Raw genomic sequence first — 21,313 nt, 5'->3', positions numbered from 1 at the left:
GAATGCTCCGACGAGGGATTTTGGAGTATTTCAAGGAAAAAGTTGATTCTAACTTTTGTTTAGGACAAATCCTTTTCTGAAGGGATATATATTACTCAGTAAATTCCAATTGATTTAACACACTACTAAAAACACCATAATGTTGTAATGATCCAATTTATAAGAAGGTTACTTTGAAGCAAGGTTTTAAAAAACGATAGACGATAGTCAGGTGGAAAGGGCTTTCGAAGATTAATTGGAAATTAGTTGAGAACTAATGAGATCTATATTTTTGTATTTTTATTTGTAACTCAACAAAACTGTTATATAAGTTCAATTAAAATATGTATTATACTTTCTAAAAAACATATATTTGTAACATATATATTTTAAAAAGTGTACACATCAACATTTCAAGGACAATATCATTAAAACAACTCAAACAAATAAAATATAGTGTTCATAAGTAATACCAAAAATTATTGAACAATATCTTTAAAGTCTTAAATCATATCAAGTAAACAAGTAGAGAACGGAATTAAATCAAAGTATTTGAAAATAATAAATAAATTTACGAATTACAATGTTCAAAAGTTAATTATAATAAAGGAAAAATAATTAATAATAAAAAACACGTTTGTAGTTTAACCATTCAGAGTTAAACCAATCTAAATTGATCATAATCTCTTGATATAGTGATATAAGCAACTTGTCTTACCCAGATCGAGATAAATATGGAGCTCCGAAACTACCATGTCAAACGGAATTTCCCTATACATATATTGACATGTGTATGAAATTTTACAAAACTTTTAAAATTTTGTGAAGTTCCATGATGCATACCGGTGAGTTCTATTTTGATATGGAAATCCTGAAGCTCTCAATAATTTACTAGATTAATTAGTCGAGGAAATCAGAAAAATCTCCAATTTGAGACATACTAAATACCTATTTGATTCAACTGTTGCAGTTAGCTGTTAGTCGTTTGTTATTAGCTGACGTATTATTAGTTGATGAGGAAAATGGATCCACAAAGCTAATAGAATCCAAGAAGCCCGCCTATGTTTACAGCTAAAAGGGCAGGCCCAACACAGATCATGTCTACTAGGCTATATGGAAAATTACATAGAAATTCATATTTTAACAACTATTTACAATTACGTGAAGTTATAATTTTGGATTATGTCAAACTAGTAAAATCCATATTTTTAATATATTTTAAGGATTAGAATTTATGAATTGAAGTCTGTTATTTTTAAATTATAGAATAAAATCATAATATATAAAGAATAATAACATATTAAGAATTAAATTTGGTGATATTCCTTATTTATAATTTTGTACTTAATTATGATGTTCATGTATTTGACCTGCGGCTATAAGCACAAGGAAACTTTTAATCCTTGGGCCAATAACTCAAGCCTTATAATGGTGTGAATCACACCATTGCTAAAGGACTTAAATTCTCACACTTTGGTGCCGTTTGGTCCGCGGAATAGAATGGAATGGAATAGAATGGTTATTCCAAAGGAATAGAATAGCAAAGAATGGAATAGATAATTTTTTTATTAAAAAGACAATATTATCCTCAAATGTAATTTCTTATTTATTTTAAAATTTTAATTTTTTACTATAAATTGTTGAAATATTTAATATATATTATTTTAAAAAATATATAAAAAATAGAAAAATGGGAAACACGAAAGACGAAAAAAACACGAAAAATACATTAAAAACGAAAAAACAATAAGAACATGAAAACGGAAAAATTTTAAAAACACGAAAAAGAGAGGTAAAAAAACAAAAACAAAAGAAAAAAATGAGATAAAAGTGGAAAATGGTGAAAACGCGAAAACATATAAACGTGTTAACACAAAAAAAAACACACACGCAAAATATGAAAAAACACAAAAAAAATATGCAAACCGTAAAAAACACAAAAACATGAAAAAAGTGGAAAACACGAAAATGTGAAAAAAAAAATGAAAAACGTGAAAAAATCGAAAAACACGAAAACATGAAAAAGTGTTAAAATACGAAAAATGCGTTTGTAACGTTTTTTTATGTTTTTCCGTGTTTCCCAAGTTTTTTTGTTTTTTCCGTTTGTTCACGTCTTCGTATTTTTTCACGTTTTGTCATGTTATTGTGTTTTATTTTGCATTTTTTTGATTTTTCACGTTTTAGTTTTTCGGTTTTTTCCCTTTTTGTTTTTTTTTTCGCGTTTTTGTATTTTTCGTATTTTGTTACTTTTTCGTGTTATTCACGTTTTTCCATGTTTTTCGTATTTTTTCATATTTTTTTGTTTTTAATGTTTTCGTGTTTTGTTTGCGTTTTTCGCATTTTCATGTTTTTCACATATTGTCACGTTTTTGTGTTTTAGCATTTTTCGCATTTTTGTGTTTTTATTTTTCACGTTTTTTAATATTTCGTGTTTTGTCACTTTTTCGCGCTATTCCTATTTTGTGTTTTTCTTGTGTTTGCTTTTTTTTTTGCGTCTTTGTGTTTTTCGCATTTATTCACGTTTTCATGTTTTTCGCGTATTTTATTTTTTGCATATTCTCGTGTTTGTAACATTTTCACATTTTTCGTGTTTCATATTTTTCGTATTTTTACATTTTTTAACGTTTTCGTCATTTTTCCATTTTTCACATTTTATATGATATAAATTATGGATTGACCAAAATTTATAAGATTTGGGAAAGTGATTACAGAGAAGGATTTAATGGAGGATAATTTTGTAAATTACAAAAATATAATATTAGGAATAGGCTATTCCTAACCTAAATGAAGAATAGTTATTCCATGAAATCAAGGAATATGGATTCCATGGAATAGCTATTCCATAAAAAAAAAATCAACCAAAGGTGGGAATAGCTATTCTTTAGGAATAGGCTATTCTATTCACCCTCTATTCCGCGAACCAAACGAGCCCTTTCAGTTACCTTGCTCTATCATGTTTTTGATAATTGGATTGTCTATCAAAACCATTCCCGATATAAGAGAAGAATTACAATAAGATTTTGTTCAAAAATCTCATAAATTATGATAAAAAAATTTATATTAAAATATGTGCACTGTTTAATATAGGCTCGTTTTAAATTAATCAACAAATAAACTATAAAATAAAAATGGTAATACACGAATTAATAAAATAATTTAAATAAAAAATAAAAAAAACAATAATTTTATTTCTTTACTAGTGGTGGAACAGGAGACTATCCGAGCTGGAGCCCCGGATATACTGAAAAATCATGAAAAATAAATTTTTTGAGCCCCTGTTACAAGAGAAATTTTACAGTACTCCACATCCGACTAAAAGAAAAAACATCAATACATATATTCAGTGGCGTGGGTCAAAGGGGGCATTTAAAAATCCCCAAAAGGACGTCGTTTTGGTTGTCGTTTTGGTTTATGGTTTTCATTTAGAAAAGAGAGAAGCACAGCAGACGCGCACGCAGGGATTTAATAGAACAGAATAGAAAACAGCGGTCGACAGAATAGAACACAGCGCTTGCTTCTCCTCTCCTCCTCCAGCAAACGCACGCCCCTCCTCTCCTCCTCCAGCAGCGACGACGCGTCGACGCCTCTGCTCTCCGGCCGGCCGGCCGGCCACCATCTCCAATCCACCCCTGTCATCAATCAACAGGTTAGTTTAACTTTTTTTTTGTCCTTTAATTTAAATTTTAGGTTAAATTAATTTTAGGTTAATGGATATTGATTGATAGTTAGTTTGTTCTTAATTTTAGGTTATTCTTAATTTTAGGTTGATGGATATTGATTTGATTGATAGATTGTTCTTAATTTTAGGTTATTCTAAATTTTAGGTTAATGGATTGAATTGGTTAAATTGATTTGGCATTATTGGTTGAGTTTAGATTAAGGCGGAGCAAATATATATATGATGAGATGGACATTGAGTATTAGCATAAATTGACAGAAATCAATAAATTAATCTTTTGAGTTTGGAATGTTGTTTCGCTAGTAATTAACTGGTAAGATCAGTTTAACAGGTCTTGCTTGTTCATAGTAGAAAGAAAGTGCAGTTATTTGAGTGCAAGCGAGTGAAAATTGGAAATCACTTAGAAGATTACAACATTAGGCATAAAGTGGACAGAGTTCCAACTTCTTTTATCAGGCATAAAGTAATGTATATATTTTGTTGTTATATTCTAAAATCCCATATATAGCAACAATCTTTTACCTTTCATTTTGTCTAAAAAAAAATTTCCCTCAAATCCTGGATCCGCCACTGCATATATTGAATTGATTGCTAATAAATATTATTCCAGAAGTACTAAAAATATTTCCATTTACAGAGTGCCCCTCTGTTCCACAAAGTGAAGAAGATAAAAAGAAGATAAAGTATATCTGTTTCACTATTTTTTCTTTTTAATTTCCTTAATGATGTCACGACGTCGTTTCAGTAGTGTGAAAACGACTTGGTTTCATTTAGTGAAAATAGAAACAGAAATTAGAAATATAGTCCAATATGTATTGGAAGCTCTGTGAACTATTCTATTTCTTCTCCAGCTCTTGAACGAGTGAGTCCTGATCCATTTTCTCAGCCCCGACGGCGACCACCAGGACTCAGCTAGTCTCCACCGCTTGTCTTCAGGTCATTGTAATACACTTTGCGTGCTCGAAATAGCTGGTCCAGCTTGCTGCTTGGCTTGGCTTGGCTTGCAAGCTCGAAAATCTCTCTCTAGCCCTTCGGGCAAGCAAGAGGGTCAAGGCAATCTTCGCCGGAATTGATCGCCAGCCAGGTTAGTTTAGTTGATTTGTATTTTAAATCCCTAGCCCTAGGTTTGCATATACATGCAGGATGGATCTACAGTGAGGGGGCAATGAGGGCACTTGCCTTCACTGGGATCTAGAACTTTATAAAATCCCATGTAGTAATTTCCTGAGATTTGATTTGCTCCCCTCCATTTTCTGGTTTGCGTTATCTTTTCAGTCCAGAGGAAGAACATGAAGTGTGAATATATTTGTTTTAATTCTTTTCTCTTGCTTCTTAACAAAACGAAGCCGTTTCAGTTAAGTGTTGAAAGACAGCGTTTTGTTATAAACAAAGGAACAAAATAATTAAGCAAATATAAAAACCAAATCCCAAATCCCAAATTAAACACAGCGAAGTGAAAGTTCCCCTTTTCTCCCCATGTTTTGCGATAACCAAGTCTTCAATTGAACCCCAATTCCCCTTTTCTCGTCCATGTTTATACGTTGTTCCAACTTCCAAGTCTGCCTTTCTTCCCTAGCGGCACCACCAAGTAATTTCTCTTCAATCGTCTTCTGCTTGCAAGTGTGATATAAAGGTTTTTTTTTTTTTTTTTTTTCCAAATAGGTATGCTTGTTCTTCTGATAATGATTTCTTGTGCTTGTGGATTTTGTTTTCAATTAGGAATTTCTTGTTCTTCTGCTTTCAATTGATTTAGTTGTGTTAATTGAAATTCTCGTGTTTATGGGTTTGGATTAATAGGAATAAGGCTATTTTTGCTGATGAGATATTTTCCTTTTCTTTCTATTTCATTCTGCAGTTTTGATTGTTTGCTGTGTTGCATATATTCAGTTGAATTATGAGTGGTTTCCTAATAATCTTGTTGTTGGATCTATTTCATTCTTTTCAAATATGACATGATCATACGTGGTCATCAATATTGTATATTATGATGTTTGAATATTTATAAAAGTTGTATGTATATAAACTTATTCAAGTAAATCATTGCTCACCATGGTTCCCTTTTCTAAGAGTCCAGAATGTTTGAATATTTATCAAATTGTAAAAATGGTACAAGATTCATATATCTCCCCACTACTTTGAATATCTATCATATCACTAGACGGTAAAAGTTATTCAATCAAGAGAATATTCCATCTTTCCAATTCTCTCTTGCATCCAATATTCAATGTTTAAGTAAAAGACAATATTTTTTAAGGCCGTTAAGTATTAACTTCCAACTAATGCGGTTGGGGCTGGCTATTCACATCAGATCAAAATACCGAATTATTAGTGCCTGCAAAATAGTTGTTCAAAGTGACCTCTTTTGTTTTATAGGGGAACAGTCCAATCCTCATAAATTCTCAAGATGGTCCCTAGATTAGATATGCATCCTGAGATTACAAAAATTCACCATCAAATTACCCCTTTTACACATTCTCACTTTTAGCTGCTCTACATTGTTTTCTATGTTTTTGTATATGAAAAAGGAGTCTTTGGACAGGATAAAAATGGGTGTTATGAGAACTCAACTATTCGGACCAATGCATCTTAATTCAGATAACTTTATATTGTTATTTGCTTTTTTTTATATAAATTTATTATTTTATACTACATATATAGTTTGCCCCCACTAGTTAAAAATCCTGGATCCGTTCCTGTATACATGAATTGTCTTTCAATTTGTGTTTTAATTTGTGTTTCAATAGGTTTTTCTTTCAATTTGACTTGATTGATTAACTGCTGATTAGGTCTGAAGAGAATTGAAAGGATTAGTACTCTGTTGTTTTCGTTTTTGTTGAATCAAATTATTGAAAGTAGACAAAAATATGTTTAGAATTGAAAGGATTAGTACGCTGTTGAATCGAAAATTAGGTGTGAATCGAGAGAGAAGGTAAATTGAATTGTGAACAGAAGACAATTGTAAAAGGTTGAGACAGCTAGAGAAGGTGGTCTTTTGACATATTCTTGGACAAATTGTCAAAAGGATTAGTATTGTGCTGTTTTCATTGTTGTTGAATCCGAAAGTATAAAAATTGCAGGTGGCAGAAGTTGCTTGAATAAGTTTCAGCAACTGTTCTTAAGTCCATTCAAGGTAAAAGAATACTATGAAAATTGGGTAAAAGAAGAGAGTCAGACAATCTGTTTAGTCTTGTTACGAAACACAATTGTTGAACAAAAAGATGCAAGTAGTTAGGATGAAATTGCAAGTAGTTAGGACATAGCATTCAGTTTATTTTTTACAAGTTATATCTGAAGGGGTTAGGACGGTTCACTCAATACCGAGAATCCTAATCTCCATTCGAATTGAAATTGATTCATTATTCCATTAAGGTTTCTTTGGCTTCGGATTTGGTTCACGTTTTTTTGGCTTGAAAATGTCGGTTCTCTCCTCTATCGCTTGTGCTGATCTGCCAATTTATGTTTCCTGCTTATGCTGTCTTTCCTAATGCTGATTAAAAGTTTAAACATTTTAACTCGAAATTCTTAATTCTGCAGATCATGGATCCTCGATTTACCGGTGAGATGCTGAAGTATGTATTTCATTGAATGACTTCTGTTTGATGTATTCTTCTCTTTATGTCTTTGCTATTGAAATTGGCTCCTTTTCTATGTATTTGCTTTGATAAGGCATTTGGAGAGGCAGAATGAGTTGCTATTGGAGACCTATAATTCAATGTCTCATGAATTACACAAGCTTCAGGTTAGTTTCATTTTTTTGGCTTATGAAATTTTAGTTTGAATGTGAAATCTTATTGGAACTAATTTGGGGAAACAGATATGATACTCTTTTATAAGGTGGATTCTATCAGCTTAGTAAGATCTGTAAAGGGCGGCCCGGTCGCACTACGAGTCCCCGCTGAGCGAGGGTCCGGGGAGGGGTCCCACCACAAGGGTGTACTGGGGGCAAGCCTTCCCCTGCCAATTTATTTGGCAAGAGGCCGCTCCTAAGACTCGAACCCGTGACCTCTTGGTCACATGACAACAACGTTTACCGTTGCGCCAAGGCTCGCCCTCGAGCTTAGTAAGATCTGTAAAATCAAAAAATTCGTAGCACAAGTTATCGATTTAGAATTTGTAATAAACATACATAATGCAAAATGGCGTAAAAGCAGACATATTTTAGAGACCTGTAATTGCTAAACATGGACGATGAAATTTCAAGAGATATCTGAGTGCTTGATATGTTTTTCTTTCCAGAGTTTGATCTTTAATTGGCTACTGTATCATTTTATTCATCTATTGCTACCGGATTACTTGATAATTATTGTAGAAACTAGGACTGACTTTTTACGATGAGAACATTAGGTATAATTTAAATCAGGAAGTGGGAACACATAAGCTTCAATGATGTTTATTCATGTTTGTGTGAAGGTATATGAAGTTTGAGCTTAGATTAACACAAGCTATCTATTCAAGTGCTTTTCTATGCATTATTAGAACTCCAACTTGCTCATTTGCTTAATTTTGTAAATTTAAATCATTCACACTACTTGCAGGTGGAGGAAGAAATGTTGATGAGGAAATTTTATGAACTTATGGTCGCTCAAGGTTTAAACAAAAAGGTATACCTTATCTCTCATGTTCTGTATTTTTTGGAGTTTGCATTTCATGTCTGTTCTAATTTCATTAATGAAAAGCAAGTGGCATTTTTTTATTCTCGTAACTTAGGGTCCTGTTAGAATAGAAGCTAGAAAACTGCTAGCTCACTGCAGGCAAATGAAATAAACTCTGACATTTTTAGACTGAACTGATTAATCAAAGTTGTTTCGATTAGTTGCCGGTTCTCTTTTTTTACTGCGGAAATATTGAGTATTGATAACAAATGACTCAAATTGAGGAGCTTGTTTGATAATCAAATGTAGCTCCTAGAATTGAAATGATCAACAATTATAAACTTTGAAACTGTTATCTGCATAGATTTTCTGGAACTGTAATGTTCAATATGAAATTGAATGCAGGAAGCTACTTAAACTGACTGTATATACCTTAATCTGATTTCTATATACGTAAGTTTAAATGATTTAATGTCTGTATGAAGCACGAAATATCCATCTAATATTATAATTCTCATATCCATTAGCAGAAGGAAGGCGGTGATGAAGTTTATGATGGTGCAGAAACTGGAGAGTCAAATGCTTTGCTACTTACCAACATCAGCAATGATGGTGAAAATGGGAATGAATCATAAAATTCAGTGACTGTTTCGACGAATTTCAGAAATTTTCGTACATATTTTGTTAACAAGCCTATAACTTTGCTGAAATCTTACAAGCTGGCTGTAAGTGTACTCGCAAAGACTAAATGCAGCCTAGTGCATAACTATTTAAGGAAATTAATAAATTCTAACTATACTTAGCATTTAGATTAGTGATAATGTATATACTTATCATTTAGATTACTAAATAATTACTTAATCTGTTGGTGATTTGCGCTTTAGGGATTGTTTCAGTTTTTCGGAGTAGTTTTTAGTGTTTCTTTCCAAATCATACGAAATATAGTGTTTACTTAGGTTTATAGAACATCATATTTTAGTTTTTCTTTTTCTTTTTCTTTTTATGTAAACATTAGAGTTTTGAAGCTTTTCATTATTTAATTTTAACAAAATTATCTCTTTTATTTCTATAAACCATGTTTTTTTAATGTCATTCTTATTTTTATAATATTATTGTCGAAAGGATAGGGTTTTGCTCCGTTCAGCAAATTATTATTTTTATTTTTTATTTTGTTATTTAAATTATTTTTATTAGTATGTATATTGCATTTTTTATTTTTATAATTTATTTGTTGATTAATTTAAAATATATCAATTTTAGATATTTTGCATACTAATTTTAGTGGATTTTATACCATTTCAGTCAATTTAATCTATTTTTCCTGAATTTTAGAACATACGAAAATTTGATGAAATTTATGTGAAGCTGTAATATTTTCTTTTGAAATTCAGTTTGAAATTTTTAGTAAATATTTATTAAAAGTTTCGATGTTTATTTTAAATGGGTTGTAGACTGAATTTCTGAGTAATTTTGAAATTGTTCTGTTATGTTTTTGAATTGATTTGTAGAAAGTGAATTGTAAAGAATTTCAAAGTTCAGCAACTATATCCAGTACTAGGGAAAAAAAACAGGTAAAAAGCATTCTAGGTTTCTGATTTTGGTGGATTGAGCTCTGGTTTTTTTTTTTTTTATTTAAATACATTTGATCATTAATCCTTTATTTTTTCCCATTAAGTTTGCGTTTACCAATTTTTTTTATAGTTTAGAAACAGATTTTTACAAAGCTATGTTATACATATAAAAAATATGTATTTAAACTGTTAAAAACACAAGTTTGGACAAAATTAATAATACTATATTTATGTTTAAAGTTGATTTTTCTAGTATAAGTAATTTAATGTGACAAAATAAATCATGACTCAATTTACCAAAACCACAATTGTCAAATCTAAAAATCTTTTTTCGCCAATCAAATTAAAAGAAAACGATTAAAATTATAATTACGTTCTTAAACTTTTACGATTTTAAGGATTGAGCTTAAAATCATTAATTTTTTTCAGATTAAACTTATGAATTTTCATGCTACGAAGAATTAAGCTTTTGATCTTTACTTTTTACAGACATTGAGGTACTCACTAGTGGCTCGGTTAACTAAACTTTTAGTAAATGGCTCAATGTGTGTAGAAATTTTAAAATCAAGAGTTCAGCGAAGAAAAATTATAAAAGACCACGTGGCTTAATCAAGAAAAATTATAAAGATCAAGAATTTAAATATCATTTTTTTTATAACAATAATATATAAAACATGAATTGGAAAGACTCAATTTATTATAAATTAACTAATAGAAGATGTTTCTATACCGCGTAAACTAGTATAACTAATTTTACCATATATTTGCTTATTAGTACCTTTTATTGTATTAGTTTGAAAATGTAATTATAAAATTCAATTAATTCAAATGATATTGTTTGTCAAAAACACAAAGTTACCTTTACGGTTCTATTATTTTTTATTTTAATTTTTTTAATCTTTATATATATATAAATTTAAAATTTAGAAAAAATAATAATTATTTATCATATTTTAAAATTAAAAGACTCGTTTGTAAGGGAATTCACAACTCTTATTGACTCAAGGATCCTTCCAATAAAACGCGGTGTATTCGAATTCTGATTGGTTAGCAAGCACATGTGATTGATGCTTTTCTCGAATGAGGAAGACGAACCCATTAAGATAATTAAGTAATCAAATATCAAAATACATGGTTGAGCTATTGAACTTTTAATGTTTTAAGTGACAATTAAAGTTTACTAACAGAAATTGACATATCAAATGATACAATGTTTGTCAATTTGTAATACTAAAAGATGAAATTGATATTAAAACTAAAATATGTGGCACTTAGGTATAGATAGAGTAACGATACAATTATCTGATATGTTAATTTTTGTTACTGAAAAATTTAATTGTACCATTTACTAAATATTTGACTAAAATTATATTGTTTTGTACGCAGGAATTTTCACATGCACCTTAATGAGTAAGTGAATTTGTTCATTCACCATTAGATATAGGCTTATTAAATCTAAGTCTCAGGATGCTTTGAATCTCCACCTTAGGATTCTAATAAATCTAGATCTAACGGTGAATGAGCAAATTCTACATGTTCATTAAGGTGCATGTGATCAAGACTGGTTTTGTACGTGATAGTAAACTGATTCTTTCAAAATAGGTTAACAGTATTTTGATAACTTATGATTTTAAAAGTTAAATACTTGATCTTTGATTTGATTTAATATGAATCTTTTTTTTTTTTGAAGCAATCTCAATGGTTGTTAAAGTTTATGGACTTGATCTGGAAAAATAATTAATCAATGGACTCAATTTTCAAAAACCCAACAGTTCAAGTACTTCTGTATGAGTTTAGCCAAAGAAAATCTCGAATCATATATCTCTGGAGGACTTAGAAGGAAAAGCGTATAGTATATATATCACCTTTTTTCCAATTTCTTCCTAACGATAAGCATTTATTACATTTAAATCTCTTGGTATTAACATCAAATCAGAGTGGCGCAGCGGAAGCGTGGTGAGCCCATAACCCACAGGTCTCAGGATTGAAACCTGGCTCTGATATAAAGTGGCTTCCGTGTGTTTTTATTGTTTTTGGTGTGTGTTCGAAACCTGGCTTGGTTTTATTTTTTTTTTTGGTTTTCTCCATTTCCTTTTTTGTGGATGTAAAACAAATTAGTTTAACATCACCAGTTATTCCAATTTTGCATGAGTTTCAGTTTAATACGCATTTAAAAATTTATAAAAAAATTATAGATATAGATATTTATTTTTTTTGAAACAAAGTAGATATTCATTTCTTAAAATTATAGTTCTAGATACTTTTTAATTTAAAATTTAATAGTATACATTAAAAATTAAATGTGTCTCTATTTAATGTTTTAGAAATTAGTAATAGGTTAGTATTTTTAATAAATTTATAATAGGGTAAAGTTTAAATAAAACCTTTGTGGTTTCACTAATTTTTAGATAAAGGACTGTGGTTTACTTTTTGTCAAAACGATGACTGTGGTTTTTAAATTTAGCAAAATAAGGATTTTTTCGATTAATACTATTAAAATCACCCTTGACGACTTCAAAGATGACATATTTTAAAAACTACTAATATTCTAAGCAACTTTAATTCTTCAACTTTTTTATTTCGAGATTGATAACATCGAGATATTATCATGAGGACCAAAAGAGATATCTGCCTTTAAGTATGCCACGTAGCAAAGGAAGTCAGTTGGCGGATCTCCCTGGACTAGCTCTAGGAAATCCGCTGGCGGATCTCTAAGGCGAATCTCTCCATTCACCTTGGTAACGGCTGGCCGCCGGCTCGGCCATAAAAGATCATTAAATGGATCATTAACTGTCTTACCCGCCAGGTTAAGAGTAACTTGTAACCGCCATTAAATGAGCATTAATGGGGACTTTCTAGTTACCTAGAGGTTACGAACTTCTCAACTATATATAGCCTACCATTCTAGGCTATCAAGGTACTCAGACTTTTCTATATTCTCTAAGCTTTGTCAATACAGTTTATTCTTCATATTTTCTACTGACTTTGGCATCGGAGTTTCCCCCGTCGAACCCAACGACGCCCCCCACAGGGACGAGCTCCGACCAGAAGTTTCTCCCTTGTTATCAATTGGTGCGGTGAAGGTGGAATCCTTGATCAAATAAAGGGTTTTTCGTTCACACTGAAACATCATGACCGATGGAGGACAAAATCCCTCCTCTGGGATTGAATCACCGATAATTACACCATCTAGTGCTGATCGCACTAACACAACTGCTCCTGTAACAAATATCGATGGAAACATGCCCACTGCTTCTTTCATCGATATGTGTGCTCGGGATATCGAGGCACGATATGGGCTTGAAATTGGGAACCGCCTCCGGGCGTTCATGACTCTTCCTCCTCGTTGGAGTACGGTATCTACGTCAGCTGTCTCATCTTTACCTCCATTAAACTTTGGTCTGGGACCAGGTGCCCATAGCTCTTCATTCCTTCAAGCCCACAACATTGATTCCATGATAACTACTACGGCATCGGGTGGCGGACGACCGGTTATCAGGGAGTTATTTCCTGGCGAGGGAAGTCGAAGGAATGATACGGTCCCTCTTGGCGGATCGGAGATTCCAAGGTTTAATCTTGATGGACCAAATGTACCTAGGCGCCCACGGACAAATTCGTCTCTTGGCGGATTTAAGGAGCCCATTCGTAAAAAGCATAAAAAGGATAAAAATAAGCAAGCAGGATCCCCACGCCGTGGCAGATCACCTCCATCTACTGGTCGTAGAAGAAGTAAAAGGCCAGAAAAAACATCTCATATAGGTGGACCACCGCCACATCCATCTTCAGGAACTGTTGGACGCACCTCGTCTGGAGGCCAGCAAGGAGGAAATGGTCCAACTCCCCCGGGCAGAGGAAGTGGTGGAGGAGATGGTGGAGGAAGAGGAGGGAGCGGACGTGGTAATGCAGGAAGACATTCGCTATCAGATCCATCGTCTGATTCAAGTTCTTCTTCTTCTTCTTCTCCAAGTAGATCGCCACGAAGGGGTCGCCCCAGGGCGGATCCAGAGAATTTTGATGATAGAGTGAGGGCCCTAGTACTCCAAATGAACGAAGAAAATGCTAGGCACAATCCATTCGCCAATAGGGATTCGCCTTTTGCAGCCTGGATCGAGGCAGAGGAAACCGACAGAGCTTTCAAGATTCCTAATCTTGCAATATACACAGGCAAAGATAATCCGGAAGCTCATGTTCGAAAGTATCGAATCTTGGCCAGGCTCAATCGAGCCACCGAACCCGTGCTCTGCAAAATGTTTGTCACCACGCTGGGAGGTCCAGCTTATTTGTGGTTTCAATCTCTACCTCCAGGATCAATAAACAGCTTTGATCAATTAAGCAGGGAATTTTGTGCTAAATTTGCTGGTTGTATTCATGCAGTGGTGAAATCTGGAAAGCTTTTTGAATTAAAGCAGAAGGCGAATGAACCCCTCCGAGACTATGTGGACACTTTCAACCAATTGTGTATACAAATCGTTGATGTAGATATCTCCGTAGCTGTGGAGTGTTTTGTGAGAAACACTACTTGTAAAAGTTTGCAAGAGGATCTCATTCGTAAAAAGCCCACCAGTATGGCAGAGTTAATGGAGCGTTGTAAAGACTTTATAGAAGTGGATGACATTCGTCGAGGTTCGCCATCATCACCAAAAAAGGACAGAGGCGAATCTCGCCCTCGGGACCGGGACAAGGACAAATGTCAGGATTCTTCTTCTCGGAACAAACGAAGGGATTCTCGGAATAAATCAACATTTGTCACCTCCTTCACACCTCTCAATGCCTCTAAAAGTGAAGTTCTTATGTGGATTGAGAACAGCCAGCACAAGCGGAGCATTTCATACCCCGAGCCAAAAGGGGGGGAGTACACCAATAAAGGTAAAAATCCTAAAAATTATTGTAAGTATCACAGGAAAAATGGCCATGATACGGATGCTTGCTGGGAGTTAGCTCGAGAAATTGAACGACTCATTGAAAGAGGTAAATTGGATCGGTTCATCCAAGATGAAGGAAAAGAAGAGGATAGATCCAAGGAGGACCCAAAGAAGAAAGGAAAGGGTACCATCAATGTCATAGCAGGAGGACCTGGTTATCAGCCAGTATCGAAAAAGGCGAAGACGACCGCCCTTGATAGGACATCATTAAATCGCCCTTTCTCAGATGCAGGTCCTGAGATTCCACCCCATGCGGATGCACTGGTCGTGACCATGATGGTTGAAGGTTGGGAAATGAAGAGGGTAATGATTGATACGGGAAGTTCATGTAATGTCATTACCCGAGGAGCATTCGCCAGACTCCGGATTGATCCCGTCCAGGTGGAGCCGACGGTGGTTGACATTTTGGGAGTGACAGGTCATACCATTCAGACGAAAGGCCAAGTTACTTTGGATTGTGAGCTTGTTGATAATGATCAAGTTTGGAGAGGAGATTTGGAGTTCTCGATCTTGGATGGACAATTAGCTTATAACATTATCCTCGGACGACCTTTTATCTCCGAAGTTGCAGCTCTTATCTCTATTCCCCATTTGACACTTTACATTCCCACAGTCAAGGGAGGTGTGATGGTCAAAGGTTGTCAAAAGGTGGCCCAAGAAACATATTCGGCATCCTTAATGATTCGCCCTCAATCTAAGGAAGAAGATGAAGAGGAGTGTGTCACAATGGCCTTAGGCGAAACCGAAATGTACTTTATGGCAGAGGAGAAGCAGGTACGAATAGCTAAAGGGCTACGGGGCAAGATCAGAGATGCAATCACCAAAGTACTTTGTGAAGCTGAAGATGTCTTCGCATGGAAGGACGAAGTTCTCCCAGGAATTAGCCCAGATGTGATCACCCATAAGCTCAACATCGATAAAGATGCAGTTCCTGTGGCTCAGAAGCGGAGAAACCATGGTCCGAAAAGGCAAAAGGTGATAGAGGAAGAGATCGCCAAGCTCCAGAAGGCGGATGCCATTGAGGAGGTACTCTACACACAATGGTTGGCGAACGTCGTGCTAGTCAAGAAAGTTGGCGGATCTTACCGCATGTGCATTGACTTTACAGATCTCAATAAAGCTTGCCCCAAGGATAATTATCCTTTGCCATGCATAGACATGCTTGTAGATGGAACTGCCGGTCACGCAATGTACTCCTTTACTGACGTGAAGTCAAGCTATCATCAAATCCCCATGGAGCCCTCAGATAGAATTAAGACCTCGTTCGTGACGCATCAAGCTACTTATTGTTTTAAAGTCATGCCCTTCGGGCTTAAGAACGCAGGTGCTACCTATCAGAGGATGATGAACAAGATATTTGCAGACAATAAGAGCGGTAATTATTCTGTCTATGTAGACGATATGATCATTAAAAGCACAACTGTAGAAAGGCATGCAGAAGATATAAAGGAGGTATTGGGCGTACTTCGGCACCACAACATCAAGTTGAATCCAGAGAAATGCACTTTCGGGGCAACATATGGGAAGTTTTTAGGATTCATGATCAGCGAAAAAGGAGTCAGCCCAAATCCTGACAAGGTCAACGCAGTCCTAAAAATGCAAGCGCCCCAGAATATCAGAGAAGTACAGCGCCTCAACGGACGTATCATAGCCTTGGGCAGGTTTATCTCTTGCTCAGCTCGTAGATGTCAGCCTTTTTTCGAAGTCATCAAGAAACAAAAAGCATTCGAGTGGAATGAGGATTGTCAAAATGCCTTTGAAGGAATCAAGCGGTTCCTCACAGAGCCACCCATGATGAGCCGACCTTTGAAAGGGGAGGATCTTTACATGTACGTATCGGTCACGGATAAAGCTGTATGCACAGTCATGATACGAGAAGAAGATGGCCAACAATTCCCAATTTATTACGTGAGTAAAGTTTTGAAAGACGCTGAAACCAGATATTCAAAGCTGGATAAAATGGCACTGGCTGTTGTAACCACGGCAGTTCGCCTTAGGCCATATTTTCAGGCGCATACTGTAATAGTTCGAACCAATATACCAATGAGAAAGGTATTGCAGAAGCCGGACACTTCAGGAAGGTTGATGGAATGGGCGATTCGCCTGGGCGAATTTGATGTAAGATATGAAAGCAGATCATCTTTGAAAAGTCAGGTCCTGGCGGACTTCGTGAATGAATTCACTGACGAAGGGATATCTCATCCCAAGCCTCCGTTAGAAGAATGGTTGATGTACACTGATGGAGCTTCCTCGGCGGATGGAGCAGGTGTGGGAGTTGTGATCAAAGGTCCCCACTACATAAGATTACGATACGCAGCAAAATTAAATTTCCATGCCACTAATAATGCTGCTGAGTACGAAGCTCTGATACTGGGATTACGTCTACTTCAAGAAATCACCCCAGAGCGGATCGTGATATATAGCAATTCAAAACTAATGGTCAACCAAGTAATCAAGAATTACGAGGTGAAAGACGAGGTTCTGGCTAAATATGTAGCAGAAGTCAAAAAGTTGCTGGATCACCTTGAAGTTAAAGAAACTAAGTGGGAATTGATTCACATACCAAGGGAATCCAATACAGAGGCTGATCAATTGGCCAAAATGGCTTCCTGTGAGGAAAAATGGGCGGACCCGGATTGTCCCTTTGAAGTAAAAATGGCTCCAGCATTTGCCTCTGAAGAAATGTCCCTACTCACAACGGTGGAGGGTGATTGGAGATCGGTCATCCGCCAATATCTGCTGAATGGATCATTACCTGAAGACAAGGAAGAGGCACGGAGGATAGTTAGGAGATCAGCCTATTTCTCCTTGATCAATGATGGTCTTTACAGAAAATCCTTTAGTCATCCTTGGCTGAAATGCGTTCTACCAGAAGAAGGGCAGCATATCCTCAAGGAGTTACACGAGGGATCCTGTGGGTCGCATGAAGCTTCCGCCACGATCTTGAAGAAATCCAGGTTAGCAGGTTTCTACTGGCCCACAGCTGAATTAGATGCCCAGAGTTTGGTAGAATCTTGTCACAATTGTCAGATTCACGCAAATGAGTCACATACTATCAAACATATCCAAAAGCCAATCATTGAGGGACGTCCATTCGCCCTCTGGGGAATAGACATCGTTGGCCCATTTCCCCCAACTCGCCGGCAAAAGAGGTACGTAATAGTGGCAGTAGACCATTTCACCAAATGGGTAGAAGCCGAGGTTGTTTCCTCTATTACAGCAGAACAGATGGTGGAGTTTGTCAAGGACAACATCGTGGGAAGATATGGCATTCCACATACCATCATCACTGACAACGGAACACAGTTTAACTGTGGAAAATTCAAGGCTTTCTGTGAAGGGTTGGGCATCCTGAACAGATTTGCCTCCATTTATTATCCTCAGTCCAATGGAATGACCGAAGTTACCAATCGGACAATTGTTAAGGGGATAAAGAAGAGGTTGGGAGAGCATGACAAGAAGTGGGCGGATCAGCTTACAAGTGTTTTATGGGCTTATCGTACCACCCCAAGAACAGCTACTGGGGAAACACCATTCACCCTTTCTCATGGAGTGGAGGCCGTGATCCCAGTTGAGATACAAGTCCCCAGTGATCGGGTAGCCTTTTATTGTGAAGAGGACAACAACAAACGACTAAGGGAGCGTTTGGATCAAGTTGAGGATCGCAGGAACCAATCCTATGTACTCATGGCAGCATACAAACAGCGGATCGCGGCTTACCATGATAAAAATGCCAAGCTTGTAGATCTAAAGATAGGAGATCTTGTGCTTCGCAAAACTGACAAAGTCCAATCTCGAGAAGGCAAGGGCAAGTTGGGGCTCAACTGGACAGGTCCATACCAGATAGTAGACAAGGTTGGACCAGCCACATTCAAAATACAAGATATGGAGGGCAATACACTGCCACGCACGTGGAATCTCCAAAACCTCCGCAAATACTTTGTTAAAAAATGAAGTATGTTCATGGTCTTGAGCACCCTTTTTCCTTTAACAAGCTTTTTCCCATGTGGTTTTTCTTGTTAAAGGTTTTAACGAGGCTCATTTATAAAGACCTATTTGCTGTAATAAGGTGTTTCTCCCATTAATAAACATTGTTGGTTTTATCATCTATGTTCTTTTTATAGTTTACTGCTGCAATATCAATATTCCAGTCTTAAAAAGAAGGGGGGCATCCAACGCTCTCCACATTCAATGTAGATCCGCCACTTGGCGGATCCTGATCACCAATTGAGTTAAAACGATCTTTGGATGCAAGGTCTTTACACTCTCTTATCCCTCCCAGAGAGGGATTCACAAGTCCTGCAGGCGGATCATTTCACCTCAAAGATAGGTAGCAAATTGAACCCCTGGGCAGCTTTACTTCCTCCAAGAAGGAATAAAACAGCTTCAAACCTTCACAAAGGTTCGTACCATGGAGTATGGCTGGCCACCTACTCCAAACATAAATCCTAAACATGCTTATGTTCAATGTACTTCTTTACGTAAATGTAAGAGTAAAATAAATAGATAACAGCGTAAAGGATTAACCAGATTGTACTTAGAAGATTTTTTACAAAAAGATCTTTAAACAAAAACTAAATAATAATAGGGGCATCCTCTTTTTTGCTTCCTTCGCCTATGATGCTTGCTTGAGGATCCTTCTTCTCCACAGTCACAGATCCGCCACCAGGAGATACCTCCTTATCCTTCAAAGAAGTCGGACCCGATGGAAGGACAGAATCAAGAATGGGCTCTGTACCTATCTTGGGCGGCATCTCTTCAGAATTGTCCGCCACAACTATGGTCGAAGGTTTGGTCTCCTGCGGGGGTCCTTTCATCCATTTCCGTACATAATTGCGAAGGTATTCCCTGACATCTGGCATTTTGTTGAACCTCGCCACGTCTTCTGGTTCGGGGACGGCGAGCAGAGGATCTGTGAAGTCAACTTCGGGATGGGCCAGGGAGAAGTACGCCATAAGCATCTCGCCATAGTAAAACGCCTGTACACCCGCCGTGTATTCAGCTTCTCCGAGAGCATCCTCATGGCTTTTGGCATCAGAAGCCATCGTTGCCTTTAAACTTTTAATCTCTTCATCCCGAAGAACTAAAGCCGCTGTGGCGGAAGCAAGATCCGCGTTTGTAGAGGCAATGGTGGAATTGGCATTCGCTATCTCTTTTTCTAACCTTTCAATGGTTGCCCTGTCCGCCACGTTCTGAAGGAGTCCATTTTCCAAAGTACGCAGACGGGCGAAAAAAAGGTGAAGGAATTATCATTATCTACATTCTTTTTGAACTCACCGAAAGAAGCTCCGATTTCCCCTTCTGGACATGAGTTGGCCCAGGGATTTGGTTATAGTTCCTTTGTACCTCTCCCACCGGACCCAAGGCCTCATCCAGATCATTCAGAAGGGATTCATTCTCAAAAGAACCTTGGGCCCCCAATTTGGCGGACCAATATCCTCCAATATCGGGCTTCGCCATCTGCACAAACAGAGAAGAGCCATACATCACTTTAGAATTGGATGAGCAACAGAGGAAATCAAAAGATGGATTACCTGAACAATCTTCTTAGCAGGTTTGGCGGATCGTATCGCGTCCGCCATAATCTTAGTACTCCCCATAGTGTTGGGCCGCCTCTTCTTCAGGGGCGGATCAACAGCTATCTCTGCAGGATGTTTGCCCGTATCGGCTTGAGGATTAGCCGCTTGACTTTTCTTGCGCGCTTCATCTTCCAAAAGCTTCCTGCGCGTCTCTACAAGAGCGTGATTGGCCTTAGATACACCCCTGCCAAAGAAGACATCAAGATAATCAAGACTTTTGAAGTAACGGAAAGGTACCTTGATCAAACTGAGTAATTTTCGAATAAATAAATTGATCCCCTTCTCGGTGAATCAATGGAATGTCACTCATCATGAAGGCTAAGGCATCTGCATAAGTCCATGCATCCGCCTTGATCTGCTTCATGAGATCTGCCACCTCTTCATCACTGCTTGTTAAGATCCGCATGTCACCCGCCATATGTAGCGGACGAGAATTCCAAACTGAAGGGAAACCTAACGGTTCATCCTCCTTTATCTTCACATAGAAGAAACTCTCATCCCAGCTATGAACGTTGGACATTTTGTCGTAAAAGGGCGAATAGACACCAAATTTGGCAAATGTAAGATAGGATTCTGACTTCCTCTTGGAAGGTTTATGAAAGGCCCTAAAAATACGGCCCGTATAAACAACGCCTAAATTTGAAGCGAGATAGCAGTCTAGGGCCATGTCGAGCCAGCCATTAGGATGTAGCTGACTGACTGCAATGTCAAAGTATGAGAGGATATCCGCCATCATCTTGGGAAGAGGAAGGCGAAACCCTCTCTCTACATGACTACTGAATACAGTAAAGAAGCCGTTAGGCGGATTGGAGGGGCGTTGATGAGAAGCAGCAAGTTGGGTTTCGTAATTTTTGATCCACGGAAAGCGATCCGCCAGATTCGCCAAATCTGCGGCATTCATACGGGATGGAGTAGACTCCGCTCGAGGATTCTTTTTCTTAGCAGGGAGGGAAGAAGTGGCCATGGAACCCAGAAACCGGTTACGAGCACC

At 36.6% G+C, this 21,313-nt stretch overlaps 1 protein-coding gene across 4 annotated transcripts; it reads left to right on the top strand.

Annotated features, from left to right (window-relative positions):
• Positions 1-3,375: 3,375 nt before the first annotated feature.
• Positions 3,376-9,133, top strand: LOC136230822 (uncharacterized). Of its 4 annotated transcripts, none has more exons than XM_066020005.1 (6): positions 3,376-3,625; positions 4,545-4,742; positions 7,193-7,227; positions 7,325-7,397; positions 8,194-8,259; positions 8,778-9,133. In XM_066020005.1, exons 3-6 carry the CDS (start codon positions 7,196-7,198, stop codon positions 8,883-8,885), a joined length of 279 nt encoding a protein of 92 aa, XP_065876077.1. In that variant the 5' UTR covers positions 3,376-3,625; positions 4,545-4,742; positions 7,193-7,195; the 3' UTR covers positions 8,886-9,133. The 4 variants fall into 4 exon arrangements, with proteins under 4 accessions (XP_065876077.1, XP_065876076.1, XP_065876078.1 ...); XM_066020004.1 differs by having other exon boundaries at positions 4,510-4,742; XM_066020007.1 differs by having other exon boundaries at positions 3,384-3,625; positions 4,510-4,742; positions 8,781-9,133.
• The last annotated feature ends 12,180 nt before the right edge of the window (positions 9,134-21,313 follow it).

Source organism: Euphorbia lathyris, chromosome 5 (assembly GCF_963576675.1).
Source record: "Euphorbia lathyris chromosome 5, ddEupLath1.1, whole genome shotgun sequence".
Lineage (NCBI taxonomy): Eukaryota > Viridiplantae > Streptophyta > Magnoliopsida > Malpighiales > Euphorbiaceae > Euphorbia > Euphorbia lathyris.
Note: the sequence above shows the minus strand (reverse complement) of the source record. Positions and strands in the feature narration are given on the sequence as shown.

What these genes read in the sequence shown, in the direction of transcription:
- LOC136230822 (XM_066020006.1), top strand. Translation starts at nt 7,196, where the DNA reads ATGGATCCTCGATTTACCGGTGAGATGCTGAA. An exon ending in ATGAATTACACAAGCTTCAG is followed by an intron (nt 7,398 to 8,193) that starts GTTAGTTTCATT and finishes CACTACTTGCAG; the next exon opens with GTGGAGGAAGAAATGTTGAT. An exon ending in CTCAAGGTTTAAACAAAAAG is followed by an intron (nt 8,260 to 8,777) that starts GTATACCTTATC and finishes CATATCCATTAG; the next exon opens with CAGAAGGAAGGCGGTGATGA.